This window comes from Pelophylax lessonae (assembly GCF_965119305.1).
Source record: "Pelophylax lessonae genome assembly, chromosome: 11".
NCBI lineage: Eukaryota > Metazoa > Chordata > Amphibia > Anura > Ranidae > Pelophylax > Pelophylax lessonae.
Window position 1 is genome coordinate 62,901,558 of NC_138778.1, and position 15,799 is coordinate 62,917,356.

Consider the following 15,799-nt stretch of genomic DNA (forward strand, 5'->3'; position numbering starts at 1 on the left):
GAACCGCTTTAGGCACTTCATAAGACCCAGGAAAAAATATTTTTTCATTGACAGTAGTAAAGTTGTAATTTTATGGCGTAATTTAGTAATTGATCCCAACATTTGCTCAGCCTTGCATGGGTTACAACCAGTTAACACTTGTACCTAGTTTTCCTGCATGGGAGAGAAGCCAATTTGCTGTCCATTACCTGACTTCCTTGAAAAAGGTCTGTTGCAACGCTCTAATATTGGGACTTATATGGACAGACTTTAGTTTGCATCAGATCTACTCCAGAACTCCTTAAGGTCAGTGGGAAAACCGAAGCAGCATGAAGCATGTTGATACAGTTTAGGAGGTCAAGTGGCAGCAGTCAGAAGTTCAGCTTTGAGAGTACTCAAAGAACTTAGTAAGGTTAGATCTAGACCACTGGTCCTGATCTTTGCAGATCGTATTTTGACAGGAACTGTACCAGGTGACTGGAGGAAAGCTAACGTGATACCAATATTCAAAAAAGGGCAGAGGCATATCCTGGAAAATTATAGGCCAGTCAGCCTGACATCAATAGTATGTAAACTTCTAGAAGGGATGATAAGGGACTATATCCAAGAGTTTGCTAAAGTGAACAACATCATCCGCAGTAATCAGCACGGGTTTACAAAAGAGCATTCTTGTCAAACCAATCTGTTAACATTCTACGAGGAGGTGAGCTAGATAGGGGGAGACCTGTGGATGGTGGTGTACCTGGATTTTGCTAAGGCATTTGATACAGGTCCCCACAAACGCTTAATTTATAAAATAAGGTCTGCAGGCATCGACCACAAGGTTGCTTTTGGATACGAAAATAGTTAAAGGGTGGTAATGACGCATACTCACTTAGTCTGGGGTGGTAAGTGGGGTCCCCCAGGCTCAGTCCTTTGACCAATTTTGTTCAATTTATTCATAAATAGCATTGAGGACGGGATCATTAGCTCAATCTCAGAATGACCTGAACAAAATAAGAGTGGGCAACTATGTGGCAAATGAGGTTTAATGTTGAGAAGTGTAAGGTATTGCGCTTGGGTACTAAAAACATAAACGCACAATACACTTTAACCACTTACCGACCTCCCACTGCAGATGTACATCATCACTTTGACGCTAAATACAGGGATTATGGCAGCAGATAGTTGCCATAACCCCGGTATTTTCAAAAACGGCGGGCGATCGGCTTTCAGGTAAGGGTGGGCCAGCGGCGGATTCACCGCGGGATCACGCGTGCCTCCTCCGCCTCCCGGCTGTTTTCCCTGCTTACCGGACACGCCGGCAGCGGGGAAAACAATCCGGTCCCAGATCCTTAAAGAGCTGATTTTTTTTTTTTTTTTTTTGTTAGTGTACTTGTGAGATCCGAGGACATTTTGACCCCAGATCTCACAATAAAGAGGACCTGTCATGGTTAAACTGTGTACAAATCAAAAATAATAAATAAAATAAATAGGGAAAAAAAATTAAAGCGTCCTGTCCCCATTAGCTCGCACACAAAAGCGAACTCATATGCAAGTCTAGCCCACATATGTAAACTGTGTTCAAACCACACGTGAGGTATCGCCGCGATCGTTAGAGCGAGAGCAATAATTTGAGCCCTAGACCTCCTCTAACTCTAATCTGGTAACCTATAGAAATTTTTAAAGTGTCGCCTATGGGGATTTTTAAGTACCAAAGTTTCTGTCGCCATTCCGCGAGCGTGCACAATTTTGTAGCATGACATGTTGGGTATCTATTTACTCGACATAGCATTATCTTTCCCATTATGGTAAAAAATTGGGCTACCTTTTACTGTTTTCTTATTTTTTTAATTCCAAAAAGTGAATTTTTTTCCAAAAAAATTGCGTTTGGAAGACCGCTGCGCAAATATGGTGTGATAAAAAAATATTGCAACGATCTCCATTTTATTCTATAGGGTCTCTGGGGAAAAAAAAAAAAAAATATATATATATATATATATATATATAGTACATGGTAGCCTGACTATAGCAAACATCTAAAAAAGGTTGTTCCTACTTTGCTATGTATAGATACCGCAAAAAAAAAAAACAGATTTTAGCTTGTGAACACCCAGGGTCAAAAATAGGCCTGGTCTTAAAGTGGTTAAGGGGGGAAACAAAAATGGAGAAAGATCTGGGAGTCTTAGTGGAAGATAGACTTAGAAATAGCATGCAATGTCAAGCTGCAGCTGCCAAAGCCGGCAGAATATTAGCATGCATAAGGAAGGTGATATATTTCAGAGATAAAACTATAACCCTACCACTTTCTAAAATACTGGTCCGACTACATCTGGTGTATTCGGTCCAGTTCTGGTCACCAATCCTCAGAAGGGATGTGTTGGAGCTGGTCAGATGTATCTGTCAATGTACTCTGAATGATCTCAAGTGTCTCAAACTAATTACACATACATACATGCATGCATGCATTCATTCATTCATACATACCACATATACACATACATACATATAGAAGCATGCTGCATTTGCCCTTCGGTCACACAGGCATACTCTGCTTACACCCCGACGAGGGTCCTATTTTTCCCACAAGGGGATATAAAGGTGTCCTATGCATCTCCGCATAGGCAGTCACATAATGTAAGTTGGGACACAGCCGATGCTCACAGTTTGATAGTTTTGCGCTTACACGGCCCAACTCCACACTCTCTGCATTCATGGCAGTGCACTGCAGTCAAATTGGGAGTAGCAATGGCATCCCAACTGACATGAATGGGATTGCCTATGTGGGGATGCACAGAACATTTATACATCCCTGTGCAGGCAAACGCTGCTCTCGAAAGGGTGTAGCTGTAATATGCCAGTGTGAATGAGGCCTAATGCTCATTGACAACACGCCTTATAAACCTGAAAGAACTGAAATACATCTTGAGCGAAGTGGCCACACACAAACATTTAAAATTTACGGATTTCTTTACTGTCGTAGAGACACCATGAAAAGCAATTTCCTTTACAGCTAAGGCTGAAAAGATTTGAATTATTCAACAATTATAAGAAGGTTATGTGGTCATTTTTAGATACAAGCTATGCATAGAGCCCTCCTTTTTTTTTTTTTTCTCAAAAGACTAAGAAGGGAAAAAAGAAAAGCGTTTGATTTTCTGGTTTGTATTTTGGCACCAAACTTGCTACGTTGATCCTAGTCACAAGGCTTTTATTATTGAAGGAAATAGTTTGACTTTCCCACTTCTTCTGAAGAGGCAGAAAAAAGATGGAAATTTTGACAAGACTGCAAATAAAAAGGCCAAGGCAGGCGATCTAGGCTATAGCAGTGAGTTTTCTTAGAAGGATTGACTGCAGCAGCAGAGCTTGGCCTGCTTTATGTATTGCCAGTGGGTCTTATCCATGAGACTACCCGTCTACACTGATCATAAATTTGGATTGCTCTTTCTATAGGTAGAAGTCTTTGTGTGCGCTGCTGAAGTAATCTGAAATATTGACTTTGTGCTTAATTGTGTTTTTGTGTAGAGATTGACTTTGTTTAAGCTGAACACTGGCCTTCCCTTTTTTCGTTTCTGAAAAGTTTACCACTGCCTTTTGACTTCCATAGAGATATTACTTTGAATATCCTCTTCTTGCCAAATATTACAGGCCGACTCTCTGGCGCCCCCTGCACTTCATTCCCGAGCAGCTCACTATAAATTAAATTTCACTCTACTTTGGAGTTGCGCCCTTGGCTCGCCTCTTAAAGCTATTGGGTCTCCCTTTGGTCCGTCATTTCTTGCAGAATGAGCTTGGTGGGTGTGCGTGCTCATTTCTTCATCATTTGTGGGTGTTTCTTTTTTCCTTCTTGGTGGGCATTACCTTCGTGGTACAGGACTGTATGCAAGATCTTTTAGTCTGGGAACACCTGCCCCCCCCCCCCCCCCTTCCTTGCTTCCTCTCCTATTTTCATTGGAAAGGCTAGTTTACACTAGAATTGCTTTTTGAGGAGTGACTTGGTTTAGGATCGCTCTTCAAAGAGCCTTTGGCAGGTGGTGAGGAAGCATTGTATAGCCTCCCCACTGCCAGCTTTAACCCCTTGAGCCCCACACTAGCGCCGTCACCTGGCGTCTCCGTTTAGTGGGTGGTACTGCCTGCTGAATGTGATTGTGATGCTTTGGTATGTGTGTGTGTGTGTGTGTGTGTGTATATGTATGTGTATATATATATATATATATATATATATATATATATATATATATATATATATATATATATATATACATCCCTCTACTTCCTTTGCAGCAAAGGAACATCTAGGGGGAAGGGGGGATGTAAACCAAAAAAGCAAAGCTCAGCCTTATGGTATTACCGCCCCCTACCGCTAGTGTAAATGAGTCACAGTGCTGAGTAATAGTGTGGGTTGGGTTTCAAAATCCTCATCCATGCCCGTTGCCATGTTTTTTTTTTTTTTTGTGGATTGCACTTCACTTTGTATTTCACATGATCACGTAATCTGTTCACACATATGGGATGCGGGAACCCTGCGGAATCCACTGCGGGTTCCCACATCTCATTCAACTTGCAGGCAGTTCACACTGCCATATGCGAATCGTTGGGAGTGTCAATACAAAGTTTACAACACCCCCAGACCAGTTCACATATTGCAGTGCTAACGGTCAGTTCGGACATGAATCGGATCGCATAGGTGTGAACACCCATGCAATCCGATTCTGGTGCGAACCCAAAAAAGGGTCTTGTGAGAATTCTGAATCCGATGCAAATTCTGCCATACAATCTGTATGGCTGAATTCGCATCGCACAGACATCGCATGTGGTTTTCAGAGCAGTGCACTCCAAACCACATGCGATATCTGTCATCGCACATATGTGAACCGGGACTCACCTGTTTTACGTGTCGATGTGCTCTGGTGCCTTTCTGTTAATTTTTCAAGAAAATTCATCTGACAAAAAAAGGTTGTGTTCCAGACTTTATGGGTGGAATTAGGAATGCCTGACTTAGATTCACAAGTTAGGGATTAGGTGTTCCCAGATAAAACCGATTACTAACAGCAATAGGTTTTATTTAAAAGCCTATTAAGAACTTTTTATAAGACTTTATGTATAAATTGTGGCATTGTACGTAATACAGCAATCAATAGGTTTTAAAAAAAGTGTTGAGCTCCAGTTTGACTTGGTTCCCCTGGACACACTCTCAGAAGAAGCATTGAGAATTACTTCCTCGATCTTCTTTCCTGATGTCTCCCTGCACACCCCAAGCCTGTTTTGAGGTATCTGGGATTATTATCCATTCAGGATGCAGACAAGCATGTGGAGGCAGATTCTTCCATTGTTTCCAGCTTTAGAAACTACATTTTGTATAGCTAGCCGTAATTAGTCGCATTCAACTGCTCTGTACTAGTGATGTTTGGTGGCAGAAGTCTGCATAGGTGTCAAACCTTCAACTTTCATGTCTGAAGATGAGAATTATTGTCAAAATGCAGGAGAAAAGCACAAATTTCTTTTTGACACTTTTTAGAACTAAAATGACAGGCGTGTTGTCACTCGACTTCCTCAGGTTGTTTTTGTGGATGGACACTATAATATGTTTATCACAAGACTCTCTTAGGCTCGGGTCACACTATTGCGATGCGGGAAGGCTGCGAATTCGCAGCCTGTTCCCGCATCGCACACGCACCCCCGGCAGTTCACACTGCCATATGCGATCCGCTGGGGGTGTCAATGTAATCTTAACGACACCCCCAGTTTGATCGCATATTGCAGTGCGATCGTGCAGTTCGCACAGGATCGGATCGCACAAGTGTGAACCGCTGTGCGATCCGATCCTGATGCGGCAGCAAAAATGCCTCCTGTGCGTCTTTGCTGCGGGTGCGGTGCGAATTTAGCCATACAAACTGTATGGCTAAACTCGCACCGCATAGCTGATCGCATGTCATGTCGGAGCAGTGCGCTCCGACATGACATGCGAACCCGGCACACGCAGAAGTGTGAACCGGGTCTTAAAGTGGACTTTATGATTACAGAAGAAATGTGAATGCTTATACCATTTATTTCATGTGTATGCGGATTTGCTATGCACACATCTCACAGATTTCAGAAATATGTCTACAGTTCGAATTTGACTGGAATTTGATGTTGAATTTGATTCGATTTTGTGAAATTCGGACGAATTTTGTTTAGTTATTCGGAGCATTCAGTGAACTTAAATACTGTAATTTAGGTATTCAGATATATCCGAATAACAAAAAATGCGTCAGATTTATTTATTCGGAACAAAACTAACCACACATGTCGATCCAATTTAGGTCTGGGCTCTGGCTGGGCCATTCCAAAATGTTAATCATCTTCTGGTGAAGCCATTGCTTTGTTGATTTGGATGTATGCTTTGGGTCATTGTCATGATGAAAGATGACATTCCTTTTCATGTTCAGCTTTCTAGCAGAAGCCTAAAGGTTTTGTGTCAATATTGACTGGTATTTGAAACTGTTGAAAAATCCCTTTACCTTGACCAAGGCCCCTATTCCAGCTGAAGAAAAACTGCCCCAAAGCATGATGCTACCACCACCATGCTTCACTGTGGGTATGGTGTTGTTTTTGCGCCAAACATATCTTTTGGAATTATGGCCAAAAAGTTCAACCTTGGTTTCTTCAGACCAGAACACATTTTACCACATTCTTTTGGGAGACTTCAGATGTGTGTTTGCAAAATTTTGTCGGGCTTGGATGTTTTTTTAAGAAAAGGCTTCCGTCTTGCCACTCTACCCCATAGCCTAGACATATGAAGAATATGGGAGATTGTTGTTCCTTCTACCACAAAGCCAGTACTTGCCAGAAATTCCTGCAGCTCCTTTATTGTTGCTTTAGGCCTCTTGGCAGCCTCCCTGAACTGTTTTTTCTTCTCGTCTTTTAATTAAATTTGGAGAGACGTCCAGTTCTTGGTAATTCCACTGTTGTGCCATATTTTCTCAACATGATGACTGTCTTCACTGTGTTCCATTGTATATCTAATGCCTTGGAAATTCTTTTGTACTCTTTTCCTGTCTGAGATCCTTCTGATGCTTTGGTAGCTCTCTGCGGACCATGGCTTTTCTGTAGGATGCGATTTAAGAAAATGTCAGGAAAAACCTACTAGAACAGCTGAACTTATATTTGGGGTTAATCGTAGGCGCTTTAACCACTTGGCTACCGGGCACTTTCACCCCCTTCCTATCCAGGCCAATTTTCAGCTTTCAGCACTTTCACGCTTTGAATGACAATTGCGCGGTCATGCTACACTGTACCCATATGAAATTTTTATCATTTTTTTCACACAAATAGAGCTTTCTTTTGGTGGTATTTATTCATCTCTGGCTTTTTTATTTCTTACAAAAATAAAAGAAAAAATACAGAAAATTAAAAAAAAAAAGTGTTTATTTTCTGTCAGTAAATTTTGAAAATAAATACATTTTTCTCCTTCACTGATGGGCACTGATGGGCTGCACTGATAGGCTGCACTGATGGGCACTGATGAGGTGGCACTTATGGGCACTGATGAGGTGGCACTGATGAGGAGGTACTAATATGCCGCACTGAGAGGCGGCACTGCTGGGCACTGAGAGGCGGCACTGCTGGGCACTGAGAGGCGGCACTGCTGGGCACTGAGAGGTGGCACTGCTGGGCACTGAGAGGTGGCACTGCTGGGCACTGAGAGGTGGCACTGCTGGGCACTGAGGTGTGGCACTGCTGGGCACTGAGGTGTGGCACTGCTGGGCACAGAGGTGGCACTGCTGGGCACTGATGGACACTGATGGGTGGCACTGATGGACACTGATGGGTGGCACTGATGAGCACTGTTGGGCAGCACCATCAGTGCCCACACTCAGTGCCCATAGTGCTGCCAGTCCTCATCAGTGCCTAGATGAGCAGGCACTGACTGGCAGCATTATGGGCACTGATTGTGGGCACTGATTGCGGCACTGATAGTGGGCACATTGTATTGTATTTACCTCTGTTGTAATCAGGGCACTGGTGATCAGTGCCCTGATTACATTTGTCTGTGTCCCCGAACGGCTGATCGGCTCTGCTCCTTCCTCACACTGCAGTCTCTGTGTGAGGAAGGAGAACTGGCGATGAGAGATCATCTCTCATTGCATGGGTCGATCACGTGGTAGATGGCCGCTGTGATTGGCCATTTACCACGATCTGTGATTGGCTGTGTCCAAGGGACACGGCCGACACAGATTTTCCCCGTTGCGCGCTCGCGGGAGCGCGTGGGGAGCCTGTCTCTGGGAGGCGTTTAAAGACGGCCTCCCGGAAATTCGAGTCCGCGCTGTAGCCGTACTTTGGCTATAGCGCAGGTCTGAAGAAGTTAAATGATGGCAGGTGTGTACAAACTCCTTTTTTAACATGAGTTTGAATGTGATTGCTTAATTCTGAACACAGTTATATCTCATTATAAGAAGGTGTGCACACTTATGTAACCACATTTATTTTAGTTTTTTTTTTTTTTTTTTTTTTTTTTTTACTTCTCCTCCCTAAGACCTGGTTCACATTTGTGCGAGTGCCGGGTTCGCATGTAATGTCGGAGCGCACTGCTCCGACATTACATGCGATCAGCTGTGCGGTGCGAGTTTAGCCATACAGTTTGTATGGCTAAATTCGCATCGCACCCGGTGCAAACACGCACAGGAGGCATTTTTGCAGCCGCATCAGGATCGGATCGCACAGCGGTTTACACTTGTGCGATCCGATCCTGTGCGAACTGCACGATCGCACTGCGATATGCGATCAAACTGGGGGTGTCGTTAAGATTACATTGACACCCCCAGCGGATCGCATATGGCAGTGTGAACTGCCGGGGGTGCGTGTGCGATGCGGGAACAGGCTGCAAATTCGCAGCCTTCCCGCATCGCATAAATGTGAACCGAGCCTAAAAGATTTCAGTTTCTTTTTCAATTGAGTTGTACAGTTGACGGGTCACATGGTGGTGGGAAAAGTTCCGAAATTTATCTTTTTCTCATTTCTTTACATCACAGAAACCTGACATTTTAACAGGGGTGTGTAGACTTTTTTATATCCTGTGTGTGTGTGTGTGTAGATGGCGAAAGAGATGTGTGTGTATGTGTGTATACTATGTATATAATGATAGATAGATTTATCTTTTGAGATTAAGGTTATTTCTTTTTCAATTTTTTGAACAGCACACCATTTTTTTTTTTGTTGATTTAGTTTAGTGGTTTGAGTTCACTATTTACAGTGGTTTGAGCAGTCCACTTCTTATAGCAGCGCATAAGTGGTTCATTACTAGTTGTTACATGTATGTTTCCAAAATTTTTTTTCATGGTCATGTCTACCAAAAGCTGGAAAACTGCTAATGATATATGGTATCTATACATAGCAAAGTAGGAACAACCTTTTTTTAAATGTTTGCTATATAGTACATGGAAGCCTGACTATAATATATATATATATATATATTATTATAGAATACCTTTTTTTTTTTTTTTTTTTTCCCAGGACAAAGTTTTTTATTTGAGCACCTTCGTGCTATGTTTTTTATTTGATTTTAACAATAGTTTATAACACATTGCAGTCAGATGCATTTGTTCTTGCAACTGCCTAGTCTGTGGTGTGTGTTGTTGTTGTTGTGTTTTTTTTTTTTTTTTTGTATTCTCTTGTGCACATGTATAAACAACCCTGGCTTTGATTAATGTTCTTGTGTATGGTTCCGAGATGGAGGATGGGAAGTAATTAAGTGGTTGGCGGACAGCCAGTGTGCGTAATACCTTGTGGGCCTTGTTCTGAATGTTAGCTACAGTTGGTATGTCTGACTCTGGGGCTGTTTGTGAAAGGAAGCATATGAATAAGGGGGGGGGGGGGAATAGGGGACTGTAAAGGGGGAGATGAAGTTGAGCAAGAAACACGTTAGCATGTAGCCGATCGTCTGTCTGCCACTGTTGTTTTGGCTGACTTTCAAACCGGGAAGAAAAGAAGCTCTGGAGTTAATTGTAACAGGGTCTTTAAGTGAGAATGTTTTGTGACAGTTGAAAGAATTTAGAAGGAAGGAAGATCGGTTTAGTGTCAGATGCAATTACATAATCGAAGCCTAAAGAGTCTGAGGCTGTTGATACCTTCACCCAATCTGGGGGGGGAGGGACTGTCGAAGAGAGAGCAAGGGGGGAGAGAAGGGGGATCCTCCCTGTGCTGTAAGGGCATTTCCAAATCCAGTGCAGCAAAAGGCCCAAATGAGCTTGCAGGTTGTCCGGTCACCGTCTTGCATAGAGGTTTTCTTGGCAGAGCTACAGGATGAGACGTACGCTTTGCACAAACAACATTCTCAAGCTGAAAGCCTAGATGCAGAGAGAGGCAGCTCTGCGCACAATGTAGCGTTTCCTAGGATGGTTGGGCGTCACCTTTTCTCAGGTATTTTACTCCCTGTCAGCCCTCCCCGGTTCTCCTCCCTTCCTTTCTCCCGAGGCCAAAAAATATTGTTAGCAAATCGTTTTTAGCTTCGCTTTAAATCTGCATATTACATAATGTCTCTCAGGCAGTGCATTCAGAGCTTTTTTTGGCTCCAGTTCAGGCTTTAGAAAATGGCGTCCTCACAGCCTGAGCTCCTCTCCGCTCAGGCGCAGGGAAAACTAGAAATAAAACCCAGAGATTGTTCTCTGCAGGAGCTTGGGACTTAGTGAGCTTGTTATGAGGTTTCCCATGCCAATCACATGGGCTGTTACAGTCTGCCACTTTTGATTTTTATATATATATATATATCTCTCTATCTATATATATCTATCTTAAATCTCAAAACTTGCTGCTGAACACGACTTAAGTTTACCCATACTTTGTAATCAAAACTTCAGCGTAACGAAACAGCTGATCCACATATTTTTATTTGCGGTCATGTGAGATTGTGGAAAAAGCAATTTCGGGAAACCTCACATTTTTTTTTCTCTTAATATATTACTTTAATATATTACTTTTTATAGTGGCCTTCGAAGTTTTTGCAAATTTCTATTTTTTTTTTTTTTATGAGAACAAAATCAAAACTACTTTTGAGAGATGCAGGTGCTTAAATAAATATAAATGTTTCAACTTGTAGAGTTTAGGACGTTGTGTGCTTTTTCATCACTTTCTTGTGTCCACGAAATAACATTTTTTCCTCCTATGTGCAGTGTAGTGTGATGGTGGGTGTGAGTTTTTGTAAATCAAATTTCAGAGTTATAGGGCACATACACGGCTAACTGTATAGATGCATTTAAATGTAGCGAATTAAAGATCTGCTGTGACGTGCATTTTTTGTGTTGTCCTTTGTCAATAATTAAACCGTAAATACTATTGGCAGTGTAAGCAAAACGTGGACTTGTTCTGTTTTTGTGTGCATTTTTGTGCGTGTACATTCAATGCGTGTAAACTCGCCTAATCTGCTAACATATGTTGAAGGAAATAACACGGTCTCAAGCTGCATGTTTGCTCATCGCTTTATATAGTACAACTAAAAGCATCACGGAGAGGGGTGATGGGCATGCTGGGATCCTTGATTAGCTTTGGAGTTTGTATAGGAGTGCTTATGGATGATCCCTGGGCTAGACTACATTTAAATTGTTTATATATTTGTGCAACTTCATTTGCTTGTCTTTTCTTTTCACTTAGAATTATGAGCTGCCTGATAATGTTACTTCGTTCATTTGTAATTTTATTTGATGGATCTGTGTAGATTTAGCTGAAAGTTTTGATGTTGGTAAACGGGGCATTAATGGGGGTTTTACCACATTTGCATCCAGCCAATGTGAGATTGATGATCAAATGCAGTTTCTTGCTATCTTGGCCAGTATATTGTTGCAATAAATCTTGCAACCCATTGCATCTACTGTGAAAACTCATGTTCTAAACACTTCTGTAGCATCCTGAGAGATGATACGACTACTGGATCGAATCCTGATGTTCAAAAACCAGATAGGTAAATAACACTGATTTAAAGCGGAGTTCCACCCTGGTAAAGTTTTTATTAAAAAAAAAAAAAAAAAAAATACCCACGGGACAGTCAGGGCTAGTGCATTCCACAATGGCTAGCCTCTGATCTGTCCCGGGTTGCACTTACCTTTTTTAGAAGAAATACTTACCTTGAAAATGTATTGTCCAGCGCTGCCATCTCCGGTGCGGGCAGCTTGAAGCCAGAGCGATCCTCTTCTGTGTCCTCTTCCGTCTTCTTCAGGTCCCACGATGCACTGCACCGGCCCCGCCGTCACTTCCGGTGCCGCAGCGTCATCCCTGCACAGCTTCTGGGCATGCCCAGAAGCTGTTTAGCAAGGTATGACTGCACCTGCACCGGAAGTGACATCGGGGCCGGTGCAGGCGCATTGATTCCTGGGATGACGTTCAGCTCCCAGGAATCATTGCAAGCCAGGAAGTGACGACTCGCCGCGGCCGCCGAGGGGAGGAAGAGGAAGTAAGGTAAGTATATTTTCTTCTAAACAAGGTAATTAAAAAAAAAAAAAAAATGCGATTATCCATTTGTTTTTCAGGTGACCCGGAGCAAGAAGATGGAGGTAAGTATAATTTTAGGGTGGAACTCCGCTTTAAAGTGGTTGTAAACCTCAGACATTAAATATGAACGTGACATAGCCCTTGTTAGAGAGTACATGTCTCATTTAAAAGCACTAAGTGCCATTTATTTCTGCTGCTTCGTTCTTCTGCTGTCAGCATAAATCACTTCTGACAAGTTTTCCTGACACCAAGAGTAAAACGGTGACAGGGATGGACCTCCTTGACATCCTCAGCTCTGTTCCTGTAAACGGTCTTGGGGGGGTGTCTCTTCCCTCCAATCAGCTCTCAGAGCTCTCTGTATTGAGCTGTGCAGAATGTAACTTCAGCTCTCCGTCCCCTTTTTTTTCTGAACTCTGACAAGCTTTTTAAATTCAGGACTTTCAGTCGATGTAGAGAAGAGAAGACTGCAGATGGATATACAGATACAACTTATGTAGGAGGATTAGTTTCATCTGTGTATCACCTAAGGATAGTCTCTTCACTGGGAAAATGGAATGGTTTACAACCAGTTTAGGCACTTTTAGCACAGTATACTATTGAAATAGGAACTTAAACACAAATTAAGAGGAAGTTGTTTAGACTGTATTAAATGAACTACTTTAGGTATTGTATTCAGTAGATGTTGATCTGCCCAAAAAAATTAGTACTTTTTTATTTTCCCTTTTTTAGTTGTGTTTCTCTTCTATGCAAGTATATTAACATTCGTTTTTTCTATTTTTTTTCCCCCCACTTTTAGATCTTGGTTTTAGTGGTCTCGGCGACCATTATGAAAATTCTTATTGGGGGCCGCAGCCTACTATCAGAGGTGAAACCAGTTATAGCTGGGATAAAGTGATAATAGACAGGACTGACAAGGAAGCGTGGCCTTCCATTACGGGAACTGAGACTGAATCTGCCTCAGAATGTACTACAGACACTGATTCCGCCTCCAACTGTGGCTCAGAGAAAAGTAGCATGGCTACAACGAGTGCCCAAGGCACCTTCACTGGACATACAAAGAAATCGAATGGCAATAATGGCACCAATGGAGCACTCGTCCAAAGCACTTCTAACCAGAGTGCCCTTGGAGCTGGTGGAGCAAATGGGAATGGAAACTTATCCAGAGTTTGGGGTGCACCTTCAGGCTCCAACTCTGGCACTGCTCACTGCTCCTCCAGTAGTAGTGATGGAAAGGTGGACAGTATGATTGGAGAGAGTAGGAGTCAGAACTGCTGGGGTGCTTCCAACACAAATGCTGGCATTAATCTTAACCCTAATGCCAACCCAGCTGCCTGGCCTGTCCTTGGACATGAAGGAACTTTGAATGGAGGTAATCCTTCCAACATTTGCAGTCCAGTCAGTGCCATAGGCCAGAATATCGGCAACCAGAATGGAAATGCTGCAGGTACCTTGGGTGCTTGGAGAAATTTGCAGTCACAAGAGAGCACAGAACCACAAACGTCCACTTCTCAGAATGTGTCTTTCAGCATACAACCTCAGAACCTTAACACTGATGGACCAAATAACACTAACCCCATGAATTCTTCACCAAACCCCATTAATGCAATGCAGGCAAATGGACTGCCCAACTGGGGAATGGCTGTTGGAATGGGGAGCATCATCCCGCCCCACCTACAAAGCCTTCCTGGTGCTAATGGTTCAGTTTCTCAAGTTAGTGGGGTTGGCGACAGCGCGGGCAGTTCAGTGTGGGGTTTATCACCTGGTGGCCCTGCTCCTGGAAACAGCAGTTCTGGGTTCAGTCAGGAAACTGGAGACACTTCTAGTACAGCTGTGAGTGCTAAACAAAATGGAGGGCAAAAAGATGGAACTGTAGTAAATGCATGGGATTCAGGACCACCTACTAGTCCAGGAGTCTTAGCTTGGGGTAGGGGTAGAGGTAATGGTGGAAATATGCATTCTGGACCTTGGGGTCAGCCAAGTCGTGGCACAAACAGCATGAATGGTGAATGGGGAAAGTCTCAAAACCAGCATTCCGGTAATGACATCGGTGGAAAAGGGTCAACAGGGTGGGACAGTTCTAGTATTACCATTCAGAATTCTCCACTGCAGGGAAGTGATCAAATTAATTCTAGGGCCAAATCTGCATCATCTAATGACAGAGGTAATGACAATGCTGGAAATCCAAATGAAGGAAGAGGGGGAGAAAGTCAGTGTGGGGACAAGGGAATAGCAGATCAGGGGCAGATGCAATTGCCAAGACAAGATCTTGATCCAAGGGTCCTCTCCAACACGGGTTGGGGACAGGTTCCAGTTAAACAAAATATAGCATGGGAATTTGATGAATTTCAGAGGCCTGAAAGAAAAAATATTGGAACAGAAGCTTGGGGAACTACAAACACGCAGCCTTCAAACTCAGGTGGGAAGAGTGAAGGGTCCATCATGAACAGTACAAATACCTCTTCAGTATCAGGATGGGTCAACTCCAAACCTTTATCTGCTTCTGTTAATGCAGGCTGGGTGGAAAACAAAGCGCCAAATGGTCCAGGGGGATGGGGAGATCCTGCAAGCTCTACTGTTGTCAATGCTGCTGCCAAAAGTGGTCACGCTTGGAGCGGGTCTGCTAATCAGGAGGAGAAATCTCCTACATGGAGCGAGTCTCATAAATCGAAACCCCAAGGCTGGGTAGAAGGACAGAAACCGAATACTGGCTGGACAGCAGGTGGTGGAGACTGGAATGATATGCCACCTGTTCCAGCACATATTACGGATGGGAAGAAAAATGGAACAGGATGGGACACGGATGGCAAGTCTGCAACAGGGTGGAATGATAATGCAAGGCCTGGGACCAGTGGGTGGGGCAATGGCACAAGCACCAAGGCTAATTCGGGTACAGGTTGGGGGGAACCTTTGAAATCTCCTCAGCAGAACTGGGCCAGCAAACCCCAGGAAGTGACTGGTTGGGGAGGAGCTGCATCTGTAAAACAGACTGGATCTGGGTGGGGTGGAGGACCAGTGCCAGCACCTCCGCCAGCTAAACAGAAAGACATAAACTCTGAGCCCAGTGGTTGGGAAGAACCTTCACCACCGTCCATTCGCCGAAAAATGGAAATTGATGATGGTACCTCAGCTTGGGGAGACCCGAGCAATTACAACAGTAAAACTGTAAACCTGTGGGATAGGAACAACACAGTAGTTCCGACTGGTCCCTCAGCTAAAAGCAACACCACCCCAATTACTCCCTCAAATGCCAGTTTGGTTGAACCACCACCACCTCATCAGTCAAGTGCCCAGCAGAATCGATCCCCACTACTTGGTCCAGGTAAATCTTTTTGTCTGTACTGTATTTTACATTAGTTTTATTTCCTGACACAATTCCTTAAAA

General features: G+C 43.3%; 1 protein-coding gene across 3 annotated transcripts in view; it reads left to right on the forward strand.

The window, feature by feature from the left end:
• The window catches only part of LOC309566747 (trinucleotide repeat-containing gene 6C protein-like), a 456,012-nt gene that overhangs the window by 355,142 nt on the left and 85,071 nt on the right, over positions 1-15,799 (forward strand). For 2 of the 3 annotated variants that reach the window (XM_082272022.1, XM_082272023.1), the window contains one exon: positions 13,214-15,736. In XM_082272022.1, coding sequence (XP_082128148.1) covers positions 13,214-15,736 — 2,523 coding nt within the window. Of the gene's footprint in view, positions 1-10,126; positions 10,357-13,213; positions 15,737-15,799 lie in introns of those variants that run through there. The other variant, XM_082272024.1, reaches the window with a different exon arrangement.